General features: G+C 40.8%; 1 protein-coding gene across 4 annotated transcripts in view; it reads left to right on the forward strand.

The window, feature by feature from the left end:
- Positions 1-1,089: 1,089 nt before the first annotated feature.
- The window catches only part of MINDY4 (MINDY lysine 48 deubiquitinase 4), a 72,647-nt gene continuing 47,898 nt past the window's right edge, over positions 1,090-25,838 (forward strand). For 3 of the 4 annotated variants that reach the window (XM_056485020.1, XM_056485021.1, XM_056485019.1), the window contains exons 1-8: positions 1,108-1,306; positions 3,876-3,995; positions 5,017-5,216; positions 8,714-8,972; positions 9,970-10,388; positions 23,807-23,865; positions 24,204-24,310; positions 25,371-25,487. In XM_056485020.1, coding sequence (XP_056340995.1) covers positions 1,244-1,306; positions 3,876-3,995; positions 5,017-5,216; positions 8,714-8,972; positions 9,970-10,388; positions 23,807-23,865; positions 24,204-24,310; positions 25,371-25,487 — 1,344 coding nt within the window. In that variant the 5' untranslated portion in view covers positions 1,108-1,243. Of the gene's footprint in view, positions 1,307-3,875; positions 3,996-5,016; positions 5,217-8,713; positions 8,973-9,969; positions 10,389-23,806; positions 23,866-24,203; positions 24,311-25,370; positions 25,488-25,838 lie in introns of all 4 variants that reach the window. The other variant, XM_056485018.1, reaches the window with a different exon arrangement.

A 25,838-nucleotide genomic window follows, 5' to 3' on the forward strand; every position in this document is an offset into this window, starting at 1 on the left:
CATATTATATTAGTATGTATTATCTTAATATACCTTATACATATATCAATATCTGTTATATGATGTTATATTTATTATTTTTATTACATTAGATTACATATTCGACTGCAGGTAACTGTGTACAGTTTACAGTTCTCAAAAATAAGGAAAGCAATCATCATAAATCTGCTCCCTATCTCAGAGCAGAACATTCCTTAATTAAATAAATTTATTTTTATTATTTTCATTATTATTATTATTATTACTCTTATTACTTTTATTATTAATATGATAGAATTTTATATTATAGATTATATATTAGTATGCATTATCTTAATATACATTATATATTACAAGATATATTATATGTTATATTTATTATCTTTATTATATTAGATTACATATTAGAATATAGCATATAATGCCTATTAATATAATATCTATTAATTTAATCTAGTATGATGTAATATTGTATAATGTTTTATATGATATGATATGATATGATAAGATATGATATGATATGATATGATGTTATATTCATAGTCTTTATATAAATAGACATTATATATTACTATACATATGTTATATTATTGTATTATGTTTATTATATTTATTGTATTTATTATATTTATTATCTTTATTATATTAGATTACATATTAGAATAGAATAGAATAGAATAGAATAGAATAGAATAGAATAGAATAGAATATATACTGTAATATATAGTATCTATTAACATAATCTCTATTAAACTAATCTAGTATGATATTATATAATATCATATTATATGCTTTATTATACTTTACTTTATTATACTTTTATACTTTATTATATTATATTATATTATATTATATTATATTATATTATATTATACTATATTAATCGATAGACATGGTATTAATAGACATCATATATTACAATATATATTCTATTATGTTACTATACATAACATATATTTATATGTTATATGTTTATATGTTTATAACCATTTATTATACATAATAAATTATATAATGCCATTTGTAACTTTTTTTTTTTTCCCCGTTCACTTCCCAAACCCCTTTCCGGCTTCCTCCCTCCTCGCTCGGTCCCTCCCCGGGGCGGAGCTGTGTCTGTTCCTCTCCCCATCCCCATCCCCGTTCCCGGTACCCGGGCGCATCCCGGGCCGCTCCCGCTGCGAGCGGCGATGCCGCGGGGCCGCCGCGCTCTCAGCACCCCAAATCCCGCAGCCCGAACCCCAGAGCCGCTCGCTGGGGCCGAGCCATGGAGCACGGCCTCGTGCAGGAGGTGGCCGCGTCCCTGGTGAGAGAGTTCCTCAGCAGAAAGGTAAACTCGGGCTGGTGTATCCCGGCTGAGAGCGGCACTGGGGGATGCGCTGGGGGAAAGGGGATGGGAGGGATGGGGCACTGGGAGAAAGGGGAGAGATGGGACATTGGGGACACTGGGATAAAGGGGAGACTGGGGGATGGAACTGGGATAAAGGGGAGAGATGGGGCACTGGGGGATGGCACTGGGATAAAGGGGAGAGATGGGGCACTGGGGGATGGAACTGGGATAAAGGGGAGGGATGGGGCACTGGGAGAAAGGGGAGAGATGAGGCACTGGGAGAAAGGGGAGGGCACTGGGGGCACTGGGGGATGGCACTGGGAGAAAGGAGAGGGATGGGAGGGATGGGGCATTAGGAGAAAGGGGAGAGATGGGAGGGATGGGGCATTGGGGGATGGCACTGGGATAAAGGGGAGAGATGGGACACTGGGGGATGGCACTGGGATAAAGGGGAGAGATGGGACACTGGGGACACTGGGATAAAGGGGAGAGATGGGGCACTGGGGGATGGAACTGGGATAAAGGGGAGAGATGGGGCACTGGGGGATGGCACTGGGATAAAGGGGAGAGATGGGCCACTGGGGGATGGAACTGGGATAAAGGGGAGAGATGGGCCACTGGGGGATGGCACTGGGGAGAAAGGGAAGGGCACTGGGGGTACTGGGGGATGGAACTGGGATAAAGCAGAGGGCACTGGGGGTACTGGGGAGAAAGGGAAGAGATGGGGGCATTGAGGGATGGCACTGGGGATAAAGGGAAGAGCTGGGGGCACTGGAGGATGCTGGGGGGGTTAAAAGGAAGGGCACTGGGGGCACTGGGAGATACTGGGGGTTAAAAAGCAAGGGCTGGGGGGGTTAAAAGGGAAGGGCACTGGGGCATGGCGCTGAGGATAAAAGGAAGGGGCACTGGGGGATGCTGGGGATATAAAGGGAAGGGCACTGGGGGCACTGGGGGATGCTGGGGATAAAGGGAAGGGCACTGGGGGATGCTGGGGGGTTCAAGCAGCCCGGAACCAGCCGGAGGTGAAGGTGGGAGGCTCTGGGCTGAGCACTACATCTCCCACAGTGCCCTTTCACTGCCGGCCGTGCAGCTGCTTCCTCCTGCTCCTCACCCGCACACGCCTGCGGGACTGGGAATTCAATCCAGAAACGCACTTTCAGTTCGGTTTTCCTTGGGTTTTTTTCTTTTTTAATATATATTTTTTCTTCATTAGTTGCTGTTTTGCTGTTCTCCTTCTGTTTACAAGAGGCATACAGAACCTATTTTTTTTTTTTTAAATTAGGACAAAAGGTAACAGCTTTAGAGAAAGTGCTAAAATGCATTTCCCCTCTTTTTCTCCCCCCGCTCCCCCTTCAGTTTTCAGTAAAAACTCAGCAGAAAATCCTTTTTTGGTTGGGGGGAGAAAGGAATTGAGGTAAAGGGAGGAAAGAGGCCATTATACCTGTCACAAATTTAGTACTATAAAGCAGATTTTATGCTACAAAGGGATGAAGGGTGTGGGATTGAGCAGACTGGAAAACACCTTTACATTTCCATGCAGCAGCACCTAGTACTTTGTGTTTATTATGTTTTTTTGTTGTCCAATCCTTTGGAAATATTGCTGAAGTCTCACCCCTCGTTTCAGGAATGAATTACCTTATATCAGAAATGAAACAGCCACTGTGTCATTAAATGTGACACAAACCTCAGTCTCATGTTTTGCATCCCATCTCCAAATTCCCATTTTCAAAACAAGGGGCACTGATACTTCTTTATGCTTCTGCTTCCCCCAGATCTTTCATAGACATCAGAGCCTGCAGAGATATGATCCTTTATTTGTCACAACTTGCCCTTAATTTCATAAATCTGAGCCAGACACTCAGAAAAAGAAAATTCTTTGTTGTGACAATAACCCTGCACAGAAGGAATCAGGGCTTTCTCTCTCAAAATAGCAGCCTTGTGTTGTACCACTTACATTATTTTGGGATCCAGCTCACAATACATCAGTCTCTCCCCCCAGAAAGTGAGGTGCCCATAGATTTTGTCTCTCAGGTGCCCATGGGCACTGGGGAGAAAGGGAAGGGAACTGGGGGTACTGGGGGATGGAACTGGGATAAAGGGGAGGGAACTGGGGGTACTGGGGAGAAAAGGAAGAGATGGGGGCACTGAGGGATGGCACTGGGGATAAAGGGAAGAGCTGGGGGGGGCACTGGAGGATGCTGGAGGTGATGCTGGCCACAGGCTGAAAGTTGAAGTTTGAGGACCCCAAACCAGCTGATGCCATGGACATCAGACTGATTTCCAGCCTGAGGCTGGCTGGAATAACTTCAGCTCAGCCATACAGACCATCATTTTAGGAGGCTGTTCAGCAGCTGAAGTCACCTGCATGGATGTTTTTGTTTTTCTGTGTTCAGCAATTTTCCCCCTTGATTATTTTCACGCCCACGAGCTGCTATAATTCAAGACTGCACCATTACAGCACAGCTTCTGAGGGTTACCTGCTTACAAATCACTGCCATCCACAAGTTCCTTGTCACACCCAACACAACCTGGAGTAAAACCTTTGGGGTGTGACACTTTCCCTTCTCAGGGTTTGAAGAAAACCATCAGCACCATGGACCGGGAGCTTCCCCGCTCAGCGCTCAGCATCAACAACAGGAACGAGCTGAGGAACGTGCTGCACCTGCACTCCCTGTACAGGCAGAACAAGGTGAGGCAGGGCACACTGGGGGGTGTCCTGGCATGCCCACTGCCATTTGCTGCTCCATGTACAGCTCAGCAGATGGAAATTGCACTTGTAGTGTTTGTTATCCTGGGAAATGCAATATAAAAAGTGTTGGATCCCAGAAACGTGGGGTTTTTTTCTGTGCTTTCTGGCACTGATCCCCTGGAGAGCACTGCTTTTGATCTGAGGCTTCCAAATTTGAGTGATGGAGTTAAAATCATGGGTGTGTAGTTAGAATAGAAGTGTGTGATTTCACATGGTGAAAGGTTTTAAATTTGAGGTTTTTATAGTATAGTAATAGGTATGGGACAAGATGGAGGATTTTTGTCTCATTCTGTCTTCCTCCTTCTTCATGATTTCAGGTAGTTTCTGGTTGGACAGTTAGTGCTGCACTGAGGATCACAGGATTTTGGTTATTGAGTCAGAAGTATAAATAATACAGGTATTAGTTCTCTATAGGACTGTTTAGCTTTAATAAACAACCAAGCCCAAACACGAGAAAATCCTCGTGTATTTTTTAATCCTGGCTCTAAGTGAAGACAGAAGAGACCCCAGACAAAACATTAATTAAGTGGTGCAAACACCACTTTTATGAAAAAGTTCACTCATAACTTGAGGCACCACAATGCTTTTGCTATCTTCATATAAGTCTATAAACACCACTTCAAAAAACTCTCTCAGTGTAGAAAAGGTGAATTCTAGCACAGTTTCCACACTTTGGAATATTTAGCTAAAATGGGAGTCAGAAATTGCTGTGACAGGTTACTTTTTTGTGTTGTGCTTCCTTCACTTAACACAGCAGCACCTTTGAGTTCTTGACATTCTCCAGCTGCCACCTTCCAGTTTCTGGATTGTTGGTACAGTCACTCCTGGGATACACCCACAGACAACTCTAAAAAACAATTAAAATCTTCAGTTGCTGTACAGTGTAAAAATAATGCCCTGCAGCCAGACTAACACAGCCTTTCAAAAGTCACCAAGAACTCTTATTTCTCTTTTTGGCCAGGCAAAGGAGAACCCCCTGAAAACCCTGCTGGAAATTATCACCAATTACTTCCTGGAGCACCGTGGGACTTGCAGGAGTGCTGGTTCCAGCTCTGCTCTCTCAGCTCCTCAGAGTAAGAGCTCAGCATCCCACCCTGACCTGCAGGATGAGGATCATGGCAGTGCCAGTGCTCTGGATGAAAGCAAAACTCAAGCCTCCAGGTACAGCCTGATTTATTTCTCCTTGCCCTGTGTATTCACTTATTTTTTCTTAATGAAGAGAAAGAATGTTGAATGTTTTATCATTTATATATTCAGCTCAACTTTGTTTTATTAGTTATCCTCATAACACAAACTTAACTTTCCAGATTATTAATACCTCCTGTGCAAGCCACTCTTCAAAATAATCTTTTATGTTCCCTGCCAATTTTGAAGGCTGATAACCTCAATTGCATCTTTCAGTCACTGAAGCACATTGAAATAGGAGATTTCTTGCCTTTTACAATGGAAATACTCAAATTGAAGCAGGTTTGGAGGTGAAACAAACCACCTGTGCTCTAACTAAAGGTATATTCATGCCTTGCATAGGCAAAAGCAAGTTTTGCTATCTTAAATTCAATGTTGTTACAAATAGTGTAGGTTGAGATCTTGCAGAATACCAGAAAATAGAGTGCAACCAAGTTTTTCATTTACTGGTACCTCAAAGAAGATTAAGAGCCCTGTACTTCCATAGGTAGCTTTTAAAATGGGCACAGGAGTGTAATTCAGCTTTCCAGCCTCCCCCTTCAGGGAATTAATCAGCTTTTGTTCTTCATCCTAAATGCAATATTCTCAAAGCAGCCAAATCTGAGCATCAGTGCATGGAAAAAAACCCATTAAGTCCTTTCTTATAGAGGAAGAAAGCCAAGATGTTTTAAGTTGAGCTCAGAAGCAGCACTTGAAAAGGAGGCAGTGCAAAGGCTTTTTTTCCTCTTTTCTTTTTTCTTCCTCTTTTTTTCTTTTTTAATCCCTTTCTCTTTCACTGCCCTGGGAGGGCACAGCAGTGCCCAGCTGTGTTAATGTTGGAAGGGGCCTTAAAAATCATCTCATTCCATCCCCTGCCTCTATCCCAGGCTGCTCCAAGCCCCATCCAGGGGCACTTCCAGGGATCCAGGGGCAGCCACAGCTGCTCTGGACAGCCTGTGTCAGTCAGGGGCCCACCATCCTCACAGGGAAGAATTTCTTCCCATCTAACCCTGCCCTGAGGGTCATCCTCACCACTGCCATCCCCTATGGGCAAGGGAAATGCAGGGATTGCCAAGGTCAGCCAGCCTGAAATCAGCTTTAATTTCAACTACCTGTGTAAATTTTAACCTTAATGCTTTCAGGGAGGAAGAGTTTAATCAGACAGGACTCTGCTCTGGTTTCTGATTAAGGAGTCTGCTTTCCTTTTGACTTTGCTTTTGGAGGTTAATGTGTGTCTGTGTCCTGGTTTGAAGGACAGGTGTCTGCCAATAAAGGCAGGAGCTTCTCTTTGAAATGGAGAATGTAAACCCCCTCCCTCCAAATTATTATTATAATTTTGAAATTAAGGGGCTCTCAGGCAAAGATATGGGAATTAGGAATAACAGTTCTTTACTAGGAAAATTAAAACAGAAATGCAGTATTACACAGAACAATCCCAGCCCTGCCAGAGTCAGAATCCAAGCTGACACCCGTCAGTCAGTCAGGGTGTTGGCACAGTCCCATTCAATGGTGGCTGCATCCTCCTGCAGTGGCAGATGTGGTTCAGCTGGAGCAGTGCTCCTGGAGAAGGTGCAGTTTCCTCTGAAGGTGCAGGGATGATGTGGGAAGGTCTGGCTTTCCTCTGGAATCCAGTGGAAAGAAGGTTCCTTGGTGTCCAAAATGTCAGTTTTTATCTGGGTAGGAAAGGCTTGGCTCCTCCCCTGGCTGGAGCATCTCCCAGTGGGATGATGGAATTTTATCAGTCATGCCCTGGGACTCACTGGCCATTAACAGGAGATATCTCCTAGAGGGAGGATGGGCTGTGGGAAGATAAAGATGATTGCCCAGCTGGTTTAAAGATGGCCCATTAGCAGATAATGTGTGCCATGAGATCAGGGGCACTGCCCCAGCTGGGTTAACAGATGGGGACAGAATTCACATTTCTGTCACATCCTGTATTGTAACCCAAGACAGTCTGTAGCTGTTCAAACATCTGTGATCCAGCAGCCCTTGGCAGTGAGGGGTTTGTGGAGCTGGCTGGGGAGAATCACTCCTTATTTTTTCTGATGATTCCAGAGGCAGAGCAGGCTCCCTTCAGTTTACATGCACAGCCTGTCCTCACCATACAGGACACACTCCTGGAAAAATGGGTTAAATAAAAGGAACAGTGTGGGAAATGGATTTTTAGAGAGAAGGCTCACACTGTGTGCAAACTTGGAGATAAGAAATGCTGACTTAGAAACACCATGGAATAGGACAGATATTGTTGAGAGAGAAATGGAAACAAGTTAGAAAAGCTAGAAGTTAGAAGCTAGAAAAAAGTTTCAATGGATGGCCTTGCAAATCAGACTAGATACTTTGGAGAAGTAGAACCATGAAAGATTCATTGTAGTAGAACCCACAAGGGGTGATTTTTGATGATTGGCTTTAAGCATGATGTGACAAAAGCTGATGGGCAAGAAACACTTATAGTGTATTGTAATTGGGAAATAGTTGGCTTCTGATTGTGATGATGTGAATTATAACATCTGTATTGTCTCAACCTTCATATGAGACTGAAAACGGAATAAAAGTTTTTTAAAACTTCTCTCAGTTGCCCCATCTCTGGGTCAGTAAAGAGCAAAATCCAACAGAACATTTTTGTACAGGATGTTTCAACTTATGGAGTTGCTTTACAATGAGATAGGTTGGAGGAAAACAAGTTCAGGGATTTGTTTCCTTGTATTTTTGAGTTATACAGAGCATAAATTTATACATGGACCCAGAACTGGGAACTATTCACAAATGTAATTTCTGTCACAAAAGTGCTTTTGTTTTTGGACTAAAATAAATGTTCTACAGCTGAACAAAGAGTGAGAGAGGTCAGTAGAGTCAGTCTGAGTTACAGGAGAGCAGAGGGTGTGAGCAAAAGTGCTGACAAATATTCAAACAGATGGAGAAGAAACAGGAACTGCTGGTTGTAGCTTAGGACCTGTCTGATATAACATATAAATTGTATTTTTTGTTATGATACACAATCATACAGTCACAGAATGGATTGGGCTGGAAGGGAAACAAAAGATATTCTCACTCCAACCCCTGCTGTAGCAGGGACACCTTCCACTGTCCCAGGCTGCTCCCTCTCCAACCTGGCCTTGGACACTCCCAGGGATCCAGGGGCAGCCACAGCTGCTCTGGCCACCCTGTGCCAGCACCTCCCCACCTTCACAGGACAGAAATTCTTCTCAATATCTAATGTAAGTTCCCCCTCTTTCAGTTTGAACCCTTTTTACATCAAAATAAGTAAGCATGGAATTGTTTTACCCATATTGTGACCAACTGTGACACATAATAATGATACTGAAATAATGTCCTGAAGTCCTATATCCAGATGTTCAGGTGAAAAGTGACTGCATTTGATTATAATTGAGATAAATTGTAACTTAATTTGACAGCAGTGCTTTAATTAGCTGGTTTTGTTAATTTACTTGTGCATTTCTTTTCTGTTTCAAACTTTTTCTCTCTCTTCCCTCTAGATCTGATGTTGAGAACCCACTGGATAAAATCCCTCCACCCAGAAAACATCAGCACAGAAGTGAAAAATGCCACCCAGGGACAACCCACAGCAGTGACTTACCCTGTGCTTGGGACAAGAAGTTAAAGGACAGTGGAGAGGATTTAAGAGCAGCTCTGATTTCTGAGGAGCTGAAATCCACAGGGAAGGAGAAGTCAAGGCCCAGGGCTGGTCTCATTGCCAGAGGGATGATGGCTGGACCAGTGGCCAGCTCACCAGAGGTGATTCCCAGCACTTTACAGAATATTTGGCTTGCCCAGGGATTTTATATCCAGCCTGCTGGGATATAAATCACTTGCAAGCAATGCTCAAATGGCTTCTGCATGTTAATCCATTAAATCTGCAGGCTGAAAAGCAGTGGTGACTTAGGGAAATGGTTCTGCCTCATTCAGAATTTCAGATATAAGCACTGCAGGCAACTACCCCCTGCATGTCTGTGGTCTCAGGTCACTGAATTCCTTTAGAAATCTTTCCCGTTCTTGAAACCTCTTGACAGATTTGGTTTTCCATTTTCCTGTGCAAATTGCTTTATTGCCTTCACAGTATCAGGTTTTTCCAAGACCCCACATTTAATCAGTGGCAGTTTAGATCTGAAAATTGCTTTCAGTTTGAAATATGTTTCTGAATTGATCAAATCAGACCATATTTCATCAAGAAGTGCTTTCAAAGCACAGTTTAAAATTTCTTGCCTATTTTTTTCCTTTATGCTTCTTTTATATAATGACAGGGACTTTTCCAGAGTAAAATTAACCTTGTGATAATGAGAAAATAAAATATTTAACTATGACATTTAGGTAATACTGAAGAGCATATGGAAATTCAATGAATTAGTTGGATATTTATAAATACCTCTGATTTAGAAGTAAAGGTAGTGGTTGATACCAGTATAATATCTCTTATGTGTTGATTTCCTGAGCTGGATACAATCCCAAAATTAATCTCTTAGGAGGTGATTTGTTGTTGTTCTTGGTAAAACCATGGAAAACATGTTTTAATGGTAAGTAGCATCTTTAATACTGCTCAAATTTTAAGTGAAAGTGTTTGTCTTATTGTATTACTGATTTTTTAAAAAAAATCTGATTTACTCTATAAGCTGATTCCTAAAAATAAATTAGTAAATCAGCTGAGAAATTGGTGCTGGAGCTTTCCTCTGCTTTCTATGTTTATTTAAGGATGGGAAGAATGCTAATCTGTGGCTTTCATGGCACTGATTTCCAGGATCCCCAAAAAAGGAGGCTCTCCAAACGACCCACGAGCATCAGCAGCCCAGCCCAGCCCAGGGGTGAAGAGCACGAAGAGCAGGACCTGAGTGTCCCCAGCACTGATCTGCAGGAGAGCAGAGCATCTCCAACAAAATGCAAGGTGGACTTTCCAGCAAAGGCTCTGCTCAGCTCACACACCAGTTCTGCCTCTGAAAAACCAAGGAGCAGCCCCAAAGATCCTGAGGAGTTTTTCTCCAGGCTGCTGTCTGAGAGAGAGAGGGCCAAGACAGAAGAAAGGAAATCTCTTCCAGGCTCTGGTGCAGACAGCAGTGAAAAAAGCCTTAAAGTGAGTGCTCCTCACAGACATTCAGGGGCTGGGAGAGAAAAGAAGGAAAGATCCCTCAAGAAGGCTGAGAGTCGTTTGTCAGGCCACAGGTGAGAGTATTTCTGGGAATATTATGCTAAAACTGAGTTTTTTTATTGTTGTTCTGCACTAATTCATGATATGAAACTTTTAGAAGTATTTCCCTCTGAGAACTCCAAATATATATTTTTGGCTTTTCTCTTATGTTCATAATTGATGGTTTTAAATTTTTTTTTCTGGGTAAAATTTAAGAGTGGGAGGTATGAATTTTTTTTTTTTTTTAAATTTATATACTAAAGCTTCAGCCACATCTCTTAAAATTATTACTGCTATTTGGTTTCCCAGTTCAATTTCTTACTGAGATACCATATGTGGAGACCCTTTTGAGAGGAAAGCAATTACACATTAGGTCTCTCCACATTTTTAAGTTAGGGGCTGTGGGAATTCTCAAACTGGGGATCTGCTGGAGCTGCAGATGGACCAGGAGTGGCACTTGCTTCCTATCTGGAACCAAAAATTAACAGAGAAGAGCTGCCAACATTCCACAGTGCCTTGGCTCATTGAATTTGTAGAAGATTAATGTGTAATATGCCAAAGTACCACAGTCTAAAGCTTTAACACTCTGGTTTCATACAGCTTGGCTATAAAGTAATGCTGCCCCATCACTTCATCCTTTCCACTCTCAGGGTGATTTTTACCTCACACGAGTCCAGAGAAGGGAACAGAGCTGGGGAAGGGTCTGGAGCCCCAGGAGAGGCTGAGGGAGCTGGGAAAGGGGCTCAGCCTGGAGAAAAGGGGGATCAGGGCAGCCCTTCTCACTCTGCACAACTCCCTGACAGGAGGGGACACCTGGGGGGTCAGGCTCTGCTCCAGGGGGACAGGGACAGGAGGAGAAGAAAAGGGCTCAAGCTGTGTCAGGGGAGGTTTAGTTTGGATATTAGGGGAGATTTCTTCACTGAAATGATGGTCAGGGGCTGGAGCAGTGATGGAGGCAGCACCCCTGGAAGTGTGGATGTGGCACTTGGGGACAGGGTTTGGTGGTGAACATGGCAGTGCTGGACTGGATGATCTGAGAGATCTCCTCCATCCTAAACAACTCTGTAATTCTGGGATCCTCTCTGATTTGGACCAGATTTGGCAACAAGAGCTGCAAAAGAGAAGCTTGGGAATAATTCAGAGCAGGTTTGGTGGAGCAGGAGCAGGAGAGGGAGCCCTTCCCTAAGCAGAGCTGTGTGTAGAGGAGCTCAGGGCCATTCCTGCTGGGCAGAGTGGGCTGCAGCCAGCAGAGCCTTTGGATCTGAGCTCTGGGCTCCTGGAGCACCCCCAGACCCCAGCAGGGCTGCTGAGACTGCTGGGGTGCAGTGCAGAGCACACACTCCAAACAAACACCCACAGTGAAGCCCCAGTTAGATGAGCAGCTGGAAACCTCTGTGGGATTAACCACAGCTGGCTCACTCACAGCATCTGCAATTCTGCTTTTGTTTCACATAGAAAACTAAAGAAAAGTCTGATTTTTCCTTCCATTTACTTTACTTTTTGATTCTCTTTTCTCCCATGCCAAAAGTGCTGTTAGAGCATGCAAGCTGAAGGCATCCTGTGCAAACATAGGAGAAAAAATTGGAAATAAAACTACTGCCAAGGTTTAAAACAATACTTGGCCATCAAAATATCCCAGGGAAATGCAGATGCTCAGCATTTTGATTCACACCTTTTAATGAAAGAAATTACAAGGGTGAATGATGGTTCTTTATTGTCATGATTGTATGTTTTGCCAAGTCATGAAGTTATTTTTATTTTTCATTAAAAAATATATAACATGCTGTAGAGCTTGCATACCTACCCAGATTCTACAGGTGGATTTTCTTTTATCCTTTTTGTTTTTAATTAATCCAGGAGAAAAGCAATATATAGGTGGCAGCAAATCTTCATTTATCCTCAGCTGTGAGCTGACAGCAGCCAGTTTAATTTCTCAATTCACAGAATCCCACAGCCCCAGGTGGGAAGGGACCTCAGGGATCACCTGGCCCAACCTTCCTTGGCAGCAGCACAGTCTAGACAAGGTGACCCTGCACCCTGTCCAGCCAAAACTTAAAACTGGGAATTCAACACTTTTCCCTGGGGGATGGTTCCAATGGCTGATTGTTCTCTTGAAAATTTTCCTCTTGTGCCCAGTTGGAATTTCCCCAGGAGTAATTTGTATCCATGGCCCCTTGTGATTCCTTGGAAAAAGGGAGTCTCCATCTTATTTGAGCCAAGATTTAAATGCTGGGACATGGGAAATGTTGTACAAACAGTGCACACACATTTGTACAGAAATGTGTCAGTAATTCCTCCATGTTCCTTCACAGCAATTTTATTTAACTGAACAAACTAAAAATGGCATTTATGTCTCAGTGCCCACTTCAGTGGAGAATTTGAAACCCCTTTCAGGTCATTTTGATGCTGTTGTTTATTGTTCATCTTCAGAGGAGTATTCCCCTTTTGTTGTTGAGTCCTTGTTCCTCTCCCTTGTAAGTAAAGTAAAATATAGATTATTCACTACTTTTTTTTTTTTTTTTTTTTTGCTTTAGGAGATTTTGAAGGGAATAAAAACCTAAATTCAAATGTACCCACTTCAAGTGCTTGGTCCAAGATTCCACCTAAAAATTTCTGTATCTGTAATTTCTTAAGATTTGTAGGAACTTGGGAGAGATGATGTAGGGGGAACATACTCAGGTCACAGAGAGCAAATTAATAAAGATTTTCCTGAGTCTTTTATCCTGGGTAGAGCCTTGAAAGGTTCTCTGCTTCCTTTAATACCTTGAGGTAGGATTGGGCCAGGTAAATCAGATAAACTATAAATCATCCTGTGATTCTCCTTGGTGCTGAATCCCCTACTGGAGGGGAATATTTATCATTAACAGCACACAGAATAAAGAATGAGTGGAATGGAATTCATGATCTTTAGAACTTGTAAAAAAATTAATGGGTGTTGAAGTTGATGACTGTCCTTGCATTAAAGACTTTTCTGTTGCTTTTCTGGAAAGAAGCCACAATGAGTAATCACTTTTTTGGGAAGGTTACATGGGGTTAGAAGGTCAAGATTTCCCCATTTCACAGCTTGAGCAAACAAAATTGGGGAAAGGCAAGAAAAACCCACTTGAGAGTAGTTGAGAAACAGTTCTTTGGTCTTGACTACAGAGATGTGCTGCAGTTGCTGCTCCTGCAGCCCCTGAAGTGTTTTCCTGATTTTCCATTAAGTCTGTCAGTGCAAAGTGTGATGGTTCTTCCAGTTGTCAGCTGAATAAATAATTTTTGGGTGAGTAAATCCAGGCTGGCAGTTCTGCAGTGTGGTGGAACCACCTTTTGCTGAGTTAGTTGGGCAGATTTGGTGTTCTGGTGAAGAAGAACATGTGATGTTTGAAATTCTGGTTTTCACATACAAAGCCAATCAACTTCCCTGCCCCACTTCCAAGACAAACAGCATAAAACTAGAATCAGAGCACTGAAATCAGGAATAAAAAGGGTAAAACTGGAACTAAGGGAATAAATGGACTTTGCAATCAGGACCTGAAGTGAAGGATATTTCCTAGGAACTCCAAGGGAATGGCTCAGAACCAGAAAGGCACAAAGGATTGGGAGTTTTGTGACACCAGAACAGAAATTTCCTGCTGCCATTAGTGAGCAGAGGGATGCAGCAGTGAATCCCATTGTCCTGGGGCAGAGGTGTGTGCACTTCCAGGGGAGGGAGGATAATTGATTCTGCACTCATCCTTCCATTGTGAGCAATCCCCTGAGTTACCCAGCCCCTGTGCCTGGCCAGCAGTGCTCTCCTGCCAGAATTCTGCCACTGCACAGAGGTGATCCAGGCACCAGGGGCTGCTCTGTGGCTCTGGGAATTTGTTTGAACCCAGAAACGTGGGAGTTTTGAGCTTTTTGTGCTTTCTGACACTGACCCCCAGGAGAACGCTGCTTTTGACTTGAGAAAGTCAAAATTGGAGAAGGCTTCCAAATTTGAGTGATGGAGTTAAAATCATAGGTGTGTAGTTAGAATAGAAGTGTGTGATTTCACATGGTGAAAGATTTTAAATTTGAGGTTTTTATAATGTAGTAATAAGTATGGGACAAGGTGGAGAATTTGGGGTGTTGTCCCTTTCTGTCTTCTTCATGATTTCAGGTAGTTTCTGGTTGCACAGTTAGTGCTGCCCTGAGGGTCACAGCAGTTTGGTCATTGGGTCAAAAGTATAAATAATATAGGAGTTAATTCTCCACTGGACTGTTTAGCTTTAAAAGACCTTGTAACTAGCTGGATTCAGCTCCATTTTGCTCACTTTTAGCTGGTAGCTGGAAGTGTTGCAGAACTTCCTGTACTTTAGATAAAATTTAATAAACAGCCAAGTATGAACATGAGAAAATTCATCTCCTTAGTGTTTTCAATCCTGGCTCTGAGTGAAGACAGAAGAAAATGGAGACAAGGCACTTACTAAGTGGTGCAGTTGCCACCTGTACAGAAATTGGATTCAGGTGCCTTTCCCAGCCCAAGGCTGAGCCTCTCCCATGGATTTCAGTGAGCTCAGAGCCAGATTCCTGCTCCTGCACAGCTGGGCACTGCTCAGTGCTTCCCACTCCAAAATATCCCTTGGGTTTGGTGAGAAGCCTTCTTCTAGCAGTGCCCTAGGATGGGCTTGGCTTAGGGAATTGCCATAGACACCAAGTGGAACATGACTCATATTTCATAGAATTGTAGAAATTATGGGTGGAAAAGAACTTTTAGGGTCATTTCTTGCTATGGCAGATTAATCACTGCTGTATATATTTATGTTTGCTGTAATATTTTTTCCAGATTTTGTCTGCTCCAGACTCAAGTGACACATCTCCCCTGATAATACATTCCACTTTCTAGCAGTTCTAATTATAAAGAATTTTTTTTTGCTGTATTCACCTTCCATTTGCAATTTTTTGTCCTGCTATCCATAGCTGAAGTTGTTTTTTTGACTGGTATTTCTGTTTCTTGCTACACATTCACCTCTGTTAAAATACTCTAAATATTTTTCATGTTCCTTTAGGCATTTTTTGTTTGAAACTTGTGCTGTCTGCTAAATATTTTTATCTTTCCTGCTCTGAACTTTTGCTGTTGTTTTTCTGTTAGGTTTTACTGATTTGTTTTATATTTCCTCCATGTATTCAGGGATGTCTCTACCACTGTGACTCTCAGATAACAGGCCTGGTCCTCAGCATTGTAAAATCACAGTACAGGTGAACCCAGTGTGTTAGTGAAAAATTCTGCTTTTTCTCTTTCATATGCTCCAAAAAAAAACTCCTTTATAGAAAAAAGAAATCTCTAGAGAAAAAAAATACAGATTGTTGAAGAAATCCCTTAAATCCTTTAAAAATATATTCAGGGTTGTTTAGTTGTTTTGGTTTTTTATTCTTTTAGATATCTCACACTTCAAAAATATTATTTTATAAATATTATAAGGACCATAGCTCTTTCAAAATATTATTTTGAAAGTGTTATGTCCTTAAAGGATTGATATTCATGCTCTCTGTTATTAACAGGAATAAAAAAAACTTATTTTCCATGTGAGGACTGAGCCAATACCTGCCAATTATAGATGGTTGAGGGTCCAGAACTGTAAAGATCCTCTCCTGTCTTTTTATCCTGCATCATCCCCAGCCTGATGTGTGTTAGGAGACTGGCAGAGAACTTTGGTCTGAGTTTCTGAGCAGGATTTGGTGTTCCCTCAGTCAGTGTAAGCAGCAAAGCAGAGCACAAGCAACCCAGGAGGTTTCTGGACTGCTCTGATAATTTCTTGAAACAGGAGAATTCTATTCCTGTTGAAGGTTAATATGTGAATGTCTCATTTCAGAAGGAATATTAATTAATGTTCCAGTTTAATGCTGTTTTTTTAAAAATAAAATCGAATTTCCAACTGAAAGGAAAAACAGTTCCAGCAAAGTTATGTAATGTACATTATTTACCCAGCAGTTTTGCTTGGCTTCAGTCTTTCCTACAGTGCATTTTGGTGCAAAAATAGGAAATTTTCTAGGAATTCTGGGAATTCTAGGGTTCTAGGAATATTCTGTATTTACCTGGTGAGCTGCAGTAATTCAGTGTTATGCACAAAATCAGTGTGTGGGATGGGCTGGCTCTGTCTAAAATAATACCTGGCAATTTGGTGAGTAGTAAAGTTCTGATCCTGGGAGGTGTTGAGCAGTTCCTGCAAGTCCTCACCACCTGGACAAGCCAGTTCTGTGGAATGAGAAGTGACCAGGTCATTTTGGAGCTGATCCTGCTTCAAACCAGCCAGAAAGCCTGGAGAGGTTATTCCAGGTTATTCCAGGATTTGTGTGTGAGCAATGCCTGAGGAAGCAATTCAGTTTTTCCCACTGGGAGAGGAAGAGGATGCTGGGCTGGGATGGCATTTCTGGAAAGTGGAGCTGAGTCAGAGTTTGGGATGAAGGAGCAGAAAGGAGTATGGGGCTGGAGCAGCCCTGGGGTAAATTAGGTTGGCACATTTGTGGGAGAAACAGGATTTTTGGACAGCAAATTAATATGATTATGCAGAAGCTGATTTAGTGTTTACTTTTTAGCTCTAATTATACATTTTAATATTACTGTCTGTGCAATTACACATTTTTGATTGGTGCTTTTATGCTGTTCATGCTTCTGGCACAAGCTTTTCAGGTACAATGATTGGTGGCTGTCTAGAACTTTACTGCCCACTTTTATTTTAGGTCTTTTAATCTCAGTATTCTGGTTTTCAGCTCCCTCCCTCCTGATTAGCACAGTTTATGTTTTAGTGGCCTTGAAGGGTCTCAGCAAGTTGCAGAAAAACACCTAAAAATGGCTCATTTTGTGCACTTGTTATAAACATTGGTCTAAACTAAAAAATATACAGAAAAACAGCTAAGTATGTAAAGAAACAGCAAAATACACAGAAAAACATCTAGACAGTAAAATATGGAGAAAACCAGCTAAATATAGGTTTTTTTATAAATAAGTGCTTTTCTACAACTTGTTAAGACCTTTCAAAGCCACTGAAACATAAATTGTACTAAATCAGGAAAGAAGGAGTTAAAAAACAAAATACCAAAATTAAAAAACCCAAGATAAAACTAAGCAGGGAAGTTCTAGACAGCCACCAATCATCATACCTGAAAAGCTGGTGCAAAACACATAGACAGCATAAAGGCACCAGTCAAGAGATGCATAGAATGTATAATTAAGACTAAAAAGTAAACAATAAATTAGCTTCTGCATAATCATATTAATTTGCTGTCCAGAAGTTCTGTTTCTCCTGCCATCTCCAGTGCTTTGGAGTGGTTTGGGGGCAGGAAACATGGTGAGAACCGTGCTGGAGCAGCCCTGGAGTAAATGATGTTGGCACATTTTCTTCTGCCTTGTCCTCCAGTCACATTCTGCATCATCTCCAGCTTCCCCCAGTGTTCTGGGATGGTTTGGGGGCAGGAAACACAGGAGGAACACTGCAGCCACACCTTCTGGAGAGAGGAACCAAACCCTCCTGGTTCCTCTGATCCCTTTGCATCATCTCCAGCACTTTGGAGTGGTTTGGAGGCAGGAAACATGGTGAGAACAGTGCTGGAGCAGCCCTGGAGTAAATTACCTTGGCACATTTCCATCTGCCTTGTTCTCCAGTCACATTCTGCATCATCTCCAGCTTTCCCCAGAGCTCTGGGATGGGTTTGGGGGCAGGAAATAGGGGGAACACTGCAGCCACACCTTCTGGAGAGAGGAACCAAACCCTCCTGGTTCCTTCTCTGCTCCTTTTGCATCATCTCCAGTGCTTTGGAGTGGTTTGGGGGCAGGAAACATGATGAGAACAGTGCTGGAGCAGCCCTGGAGTAAATGATGTTGGCACATTTCCTTCTGCCTTTGTCTGGATCTCTATGTTGTCCTTCAAGCCACCTTTTGCATCATCTCCAGCACTTTGGAGTGGTTTGGGGGCAGGAAACACGGTGAGAACAGTGCTGGAGCAGCCCTGGAGTAAATGATGTTGGCACATTTCCTTCTGCCTTGTCCTCCAGTCACATTCTGCATCATCTCCAGCTTTCCCCAGAGCTCTGGGATGGTTTTGGGGGCAGGAAACACAGGGAGAACACTGCAGCCACACCTTCTGGAGAGAGGAACCAAACCCTCCTGGTTCCTGCTCTGCTCCCTTACCCCAGGGAGTATATTTGGGTTTGACTCACCCAGCTGGCAGCACAGGAATGTCTGTCCAACAAAACCAGCTCACCCTGGGGAATATGGGTCTGACTCTCCCATGGATGAAAGGAGAGGCTGTGGCTGCCAGATCAGGGGTGAAAACCTTCAAGTGCCTGGAGTTGTGTAACACCTTTTACAACATAATGCTTGGACCGGAAAAAAGGGCCCAAAATAAAAGTTATAAACTATTGTGACTTTCTTGTGGTGCCAATGGATTTATGGCAGCAGAGCCCGTGGTGTAACATCTGTGGGGCTGCCATTTGCCCTTTTAGTATTTTTCCAGCACTCCATAGGAAGAGGCACTTTGCAATTACTGGAAGTGACAAATGGCTTCTGCATAATTTCTTTATTTTTGGAAAGGAGGTAAAGCTGGAGAGGTCCAGCCTGTTGGCTGAAGTGCAGTCAGTCAGTTGAGAATTTCCATTAGGGGATCATTGAGGTGTCTTCCATGACTCTATGGAATTACTTACTCCTTAAAAAAAAAAAAAAAATGTGTGCAGGTAGCACAAGGAATTTATTTTACCCCTATTCCTCTATCAGTAACCTGTTTTTTGAGTTCCCCTTCTTTTATAATAAGAGAATACCCCAACCTCAGTGTAAGCTTTTATCTCCCAATTTAACAGTTGATATTAGTTTTCAGGAAGATCATTTGTATTGCTGATACCTGGCAGGTTACAGTGGTTTGGTTAAAAGTCTGAGGTTTCTGACCTCAGGAAATAGACCACAAATATCCTACATCCTTAAAAATTAAATAACCTAAGAATTGAAGGCCCAAACCAGACAGAGTGGGTACTTTATGGATGGTGAAGCAGAGGGTTAATATTAATTAATATTAATAAATTTAAAAAATTAAAATTAAAATTAATATTAATATTAATATTAATATTAATATTAATATTAATATTAATAGTAATAGTAATAGTAATAGTAATAGTAATAGTAATAGTAATTAATTGAGTGCCAAGATTTGGGAACCTTTCTCTGTGCTTTATGTCATGTCTTGTGGGTACTGTACATTTTTATATAATGGAATTTTATCTGCTTTTTTTTTAAAAAAAAAGAAAATACTGATTCTTGTTTATTTTGCTGGCATCAGTTTAGAGCTGCTGAACATAATGGTGAGTTCACACAGGTGATACTGAGCTCTTTGGAAATTCCACTGGGAGGATGTAACACTCCAAAATCTCTGATGGAGAACAGTAGGAACAAAGCAGCTCCATTTTTATTATAATTGTGATTTTGTAGCTGGAGATAAATAATCACTCATAGCCTATGGATGAGCTTTGTGTTTAGGTGAGCCAAACTTATCAGGCACTTCAAACCATCTTGTAGCTCAGCCTGTGATCATAGTAATTCTTGTTTTATATACAAACCTTCTCAACAAAGATTTCACCTTGTAAAATTCAGTTAAATTAAATTAGTAAAATTTGGCAGGAGAAATGCAGAGTCATGTGTGAGGGAATCTATTTCTGTCAGAAGTGACCACTTCTATTAGAAATGACCCTTTCAGTGCCAAGTTTCTCATCTACCTGTTTTAGATCTGTCAGTGTTCACAAATCTATGTGTCATTTGTTCACCAGATAATTTTTCATATTGCAAATGTTCAAATCAAATCAGATGCAGGTCCTCACTAAAAAGGAAATTTGGGGAGATTAAGTTTATGAGCCTCTGTTACCTCTGTCAACCAGACTTGCCAAAATGATAGAATTTATATTAAATCCTCATGACAATAGAAAAATATTGCCTGGCATTGATTGTGATCATGTCCTTTGCATCTTTACAATTGCTTTTAAAAATTCTGATTTTATAATTGTGCCCCAAAGCAGTGACAAGCTGCACCACATAGAATGGCCTTTTTTACCCTTTTTCAAACAGCAGTAAAGGTTATTTTTAAATTATTTATTCTGCAGATTTTACTCACTATTCCAAGAATATTGGATATATCTGCCTATTCTACATCCAGTAGAAAAGCTCTTGCAATCTGGCAATGAAAATGGGTTTTACCACCACAGTCACCTTAAAGCCACTGATATTTAATTTTTAAGCCCCTTTGCTTATTTAACCTCCTGTGAGTGTTGGTGTAAATAGGAAATGGTGGAATGCACATCCATTATTGTGCCAAGGAGCTCCCTCTGTGTGAGTTCTGCTCTTCTCTGTAAATCCATTTTCCTACAGTGCTTGGAGGCCAGAGAGGAATGTTCAAATATTTAGAGAAAGTACTGTATAGTATGTTTAGAATGAAATGTATTTTCTTCCTGTTCCATTTTCCTGCTGTGATGGATGATTTCCCCCTTCCCTGAGTGTTCCAACCCAATGGCTTTACACCTACAATAAATTTTCCTGGAGCAGCAGCCCTCTGCTGAAATGGAAATTGCAATAAATGTCCTGGCTGTTTTGAGAAACACAAATTCCCCTCAAGGAGGGGAACCTCCACCTGCAAAAATCCCCCACTTAAGCAGAAAACACCCAACATTAATCTTGGGTGTCAGTGCTTTCCTCAGCTTGATGGGAATTCTCAGCACTGAGAATTCAGAGCACACTGCATCCCAGGCTTGGTTCTTCCTGGAATGGGTGTAGAACCAACATCTTTTAGGCTTTCCAGAGAGAATTAACTCTACAAACACTGGTGCCAGGTGAGCTATATGTGAATTGTACCATGGGTGGCTGGATTTGCATGTATAAATGCCCATGTATAAATGGGCTGCTTTGTGTCAGAATCACAGAGTTACAGAATTAAAGAATCACAATCACAGAATCTCAGAATCACAATCACAGAATCACAGAATCACAGAATGACAGTCACAGAATTAAAGAATCACAATCACAGAATCACAGAATCACAATTACAGAATGGCAGTCACAGAATCACAGAATCACAGAATTACAGTCACAGAATCACAATCACAGAATCACAATCACAGAATCCATCACAGAGTCACAGAATTAAAGAATCACAATCACAGAATCACAGAATCACAGAATCACAGAATGACAGTTACAGAATTAAAGAATCACAATCACAGAATGACAGAATCACAGTCACAGAATTAAAGAATCACAATCACAGAATCACAGAATCACAGAATTACAGTCACAGAATCACAATCACAGAATCACAGTTACAATCACAGAATCACAATCACAGAATCAATCACAGAGTCACAGAATTAAAGAATCACAATCACAGAATCACAGAATCACAGTCACAGAATTAAAGAATCTCAATCACAGAATCACAGAATGACAGTCACAATTACAGAATGACAATCACAGAATCACAGTCACAGAATTAAAGAATCACAATCACACAGTCACAGAATCACAGAATGACAGTCACAGAATCACAGAATTACAGTCACACAATCACAATCACAGAATCATAGAGTCACAGAATTAAAGAATCACAGTCACAGAATCACACAGTCACACAATCACAGAATCACAATCACAGAATGGTTTTGTTGGAAAGGACCATAAAGACCATCCTGCCATGGACAGGGACACCTCCCACTAGCCCAGCTTGCTTCAAGCCCTGTCCAACCTGGCCTTGGAAGGTGTTAATTATTGAAGAAACATGAGAAAAGCAGAGAGAACAGTGTGCCATCTCAGACAAAACAAAACTGTGGCTTCTGGTGATGCCTGAGTGACATGACTTGGCTGAAAAGTGTTTTATTGGTGCATTTATTGTCACTAAGACTCTTTCCTTGACCAGAGAGAGGAAAATAATAGCAAGCAGCTATGGGAAGGGAATCTCAGCTGGAATTCATGTTAGGAAAGATCAAGGGGAGATGTGACTGTGTTGTAAAACATACCACAACCAACTTTATTAAATTATATATCACATAAAAATACAGTAATATCCAGTGGGAGCTCAGTGCTGCTTATGCCACTACACAAATTTGCTCTCAGTACTCTTATTTTTATTGACCTACTGGGCCTCCCATTTATTTTTACCTGGAGTTCCTAGAATGTGGGTGATTCATTTCCATTTTGTCTGGCCTGAATTGGGGCCACCCACATGTCATTGCCTCCATCCTTTCATTTATTTATAGCTAAAAAGTGAAATATTTCTGTTCTTACAACACCAAATAATATCTGTGAGAAAGCTGCCAAAAAGCCTTTAAACTGGGCAAATCCTGAGTGTGATATGTCTGTGTTCTGGGGTTATTATTTCATATTCTGAAAAGGAAATTAAGCTCATGGAAAGTATGAGACATGACAGCAGTTGTTGCTGTAATACCATGCACACAAAGAATGTTGCTGAGGAAACTATTCCATACTATTTTTGAAAGGATTGCCAGTGCAATACCTTTTTTCCAAAGCAAAAGCCAGTGATACAGTATTGCATTTTTGGGGGAAAAAAAAAAAAAAAAAAAGAAGGTCCACTTTTAGTGTGTCTAGAAATAGTTATTCAAAACTTTTCCTTGATTCTGAATTAGTTCTGGTGTGATTTCAGCAGGAAGAATAAAACCCACCTAATGTTCAAAAATCTAATGTTTTATTTCAGCTCTGACTTCAGAGCCAAATTTAAATGCTTCATCCTTTCAGCAGTTATTCATATGAATTCTAACCTTTTAATTGTGTAATGCACAATTAAATCACAAGAGGAGTTGAACAACTGATCCCTCTTAGTGACTAAAATAATACCCTGGTAAAGGAGCCAGTCTAAAACCTATTCCTACTTTAATGATTTGGATATTTCAAGCAGTTTAATTATTAATTTGAACCTTATCCTGATCCCTGTCAGGGATTTAAATTTTATCTTATGACCCTATCTGTCATATCACACAAATGAAATGAGATTGATGCTGGAACAGGACAGAAATCCCAAATCAAACACAGGGTATTGCCCTGTGCTGGCTGCTTTTCCTGATGAACTCCTGAAATGCAGCTTTCTTCCACTGGAAAAGGCTTTTCTCTAAGACCATGTATTTATTTTATATATCTATCTATATCTATATCATCTATATCTATCTATATCTATATCTATATCTATATCTATATCATCTATATCTATATCTATATCTATATCTATATCTATATCTATATCTATATCTAATCTATATCTATATCTATATCATCTATATCTTTCTTTCTTTCTTTCTTTCTTTCTTTCTTTCTTTCTTTCTTTCTTTCTTTCTTTCTTTCTTTCTGCACTCACACACATGTAAAAGTTATATCCTTGTGTGGGAAATGCTCCCTATTTCTTCCCATTTATTCAAACACCTTTTCTCATTTAAAATGAACATGTTGTCCTTCATTTCTTGACTCATTTTCATGTAGGAAGTCTCCAACATCCATTGGCTATAAAGAAGACCAGATGAAAGAAGTCCTAGAATTGGGTAAGTTATGTCAAGTTTCACTTTAACTTTGCCATCTTTGGTATTGTTCACAGCAGCTGTAGCCAAATAAATAAGTGGGAGTGGCTTCTTTTGTGACCTGTAGTTGATTTAGAGCAATTTTATCTGCTATAAACTTTTAGGTAAGACAGATCATTAGGAAATAATCAAACAAAAGCTGGCTGGTGTATTTTTATCTGCTCTTTCTGGCTAAAACTCTTATTTTCCTTTTTATAAAGACAATAAATGTTAATTTTCATGTTGGTGACCCCCTAGCACTGTGTGTGCTGGGGAAAACAATTCTTCCCATCCAACACTTGATTTTTTTTTTTTTCTTTCAGTTGATGTTGAGGATGAAGAGACAACTGGAGAAGTTAAGACTCCAGATCTTTCAACACTCTATATGCTTCAAATAGTATCAAAGGCAATTGATATTTCTCTTGCAAAAGTAAGATAAATGATGGTAAATACAAATAGATTTGTGAGGTTGTTATTTGAGTTTCCTTTGCTGGAGGTGCAGTGGGTTGCTCTGTGCTGTACTTGTGCTATATTCCTGAGTATAGTCCTTGTCCAGGTGACAAAATAATTTAGGGATGCCTAAGTTCAGAAAAAACCCTCATGCATCAGCCCACTTGAAGCACAGATAATAGTTTCAATTAATTAATTTGTATTATTTCCTTAATGCCTCTAGTCAGTTGTTCATGTGCTTTTTCTCAGTCCTTTCCACTGACAGTGGTTTCTTATTCCCCTGTCACTGTTTCTGCCTTGCTTATCTCCATTATTTTGACTAGAGATGAAAATAGCTTTAATAATTTTAAGTATTTAAATAATTATTTAAATTTTCCTTAAAATAATACAATTATTTAAATTATTTAAAGTTTAATTATTAACTTTTCCTTCCAATTCAGACAGAGGAGAAAAAAACCCCAGACCAAATAATGAGGGTGTCTTCCAATTTAATTTGTAGATCAAAGAGCTTGGAGTAACTCTACCAGCCCTGAGTAATCTTTTTTTATTTCCTGAATTTAGTATGAATACAATTTATTCAGTGTGGCTATTGCTGGATGATCATGGTCTGCAGTTTTTCAGGGCCAAGGTCTGGATTTGTTCCACCTGAAATACAGGAATCAAACATTTAATTAACATTTTTCTCATACAGGGTCCTTTTCTCCCTCATGTCACCCCTGGTTGCTCTTCCAGCTGTTAAATTTCAGGCAATGTTCTGGGATGCTTGCATGGGAAACTGTGTCCCAGACATGAGACATAAATATTTTCCAGTGCTGAGCTGCTCCCAGCATTATGAGTGGAAGGAATATGGCAGGAAAAGGAAAATATTGCTCCTTTTCATTGGGGTGTTGCTATTTACAGTATGGATAAAACAGAAGAGGGTGGTTTGCAGAGTTAGTCATTGCCCTTCCACACTCCTCCTTTCTTTTCTACAAATTTCTGTGTTTTGGATTTGTTTTTTAAAATGAGATTTTTTTTTTTTTTTTTGCTTTCTTTTATAGGAATTAAAAAATCTTCTGTTTGGCTCTAGTCTTTGTTGCTTCAGTGAAGAATGGAAAATCCAGAGTTTTACATTTAACAATATCCCACAGCTAAAATATGGCATTGTGCAGAAAAAGGTACAGTAAATTCCTTCCTAACAGTGATCTTTGCTTTTTGCACTGGCTTTACAAAGGCTGTTTCAGCACTGAAAAAAAATAAATTCTAAAGACTTTTCTCTTTCTTTAAACTCTGGTTACCAGTGCATGTTGTCACCTTGTCAGGTTGTGATGGGAGACTTGAGATGGATGGAGGAAAAAGTGAAGGAGCTGCAGAAATGTGCAAATGTGTGTGTGATGGGGAATTACTCACAGGGAGGAAGAGGAGCCACTGCAGCTGACAGCTGGTGGTGGTAAAAGAATAAAAGAGTGTAAATCCAGGGTTGAGTTTAAGAGAAAAATGATATGTAGGGGCAAACAAATTTATGATGC

Source organism: Oenanthe melanoleuca, chromosome 2 (assembly GCF_029582105.1).
Source record: "Oenanthe melanoleuca isolate GR-GAL-2019-014 chromosome 2, OMel1.0, whole genome shotgun sequence".
In the NCBI taxonomy this organism is placed as follows: Eukaryota; Metazoa; Chordata; class Aves; order Passeriformes; family Muscicapidae; genus Oenanthe; species Oenanthe melanoleuca.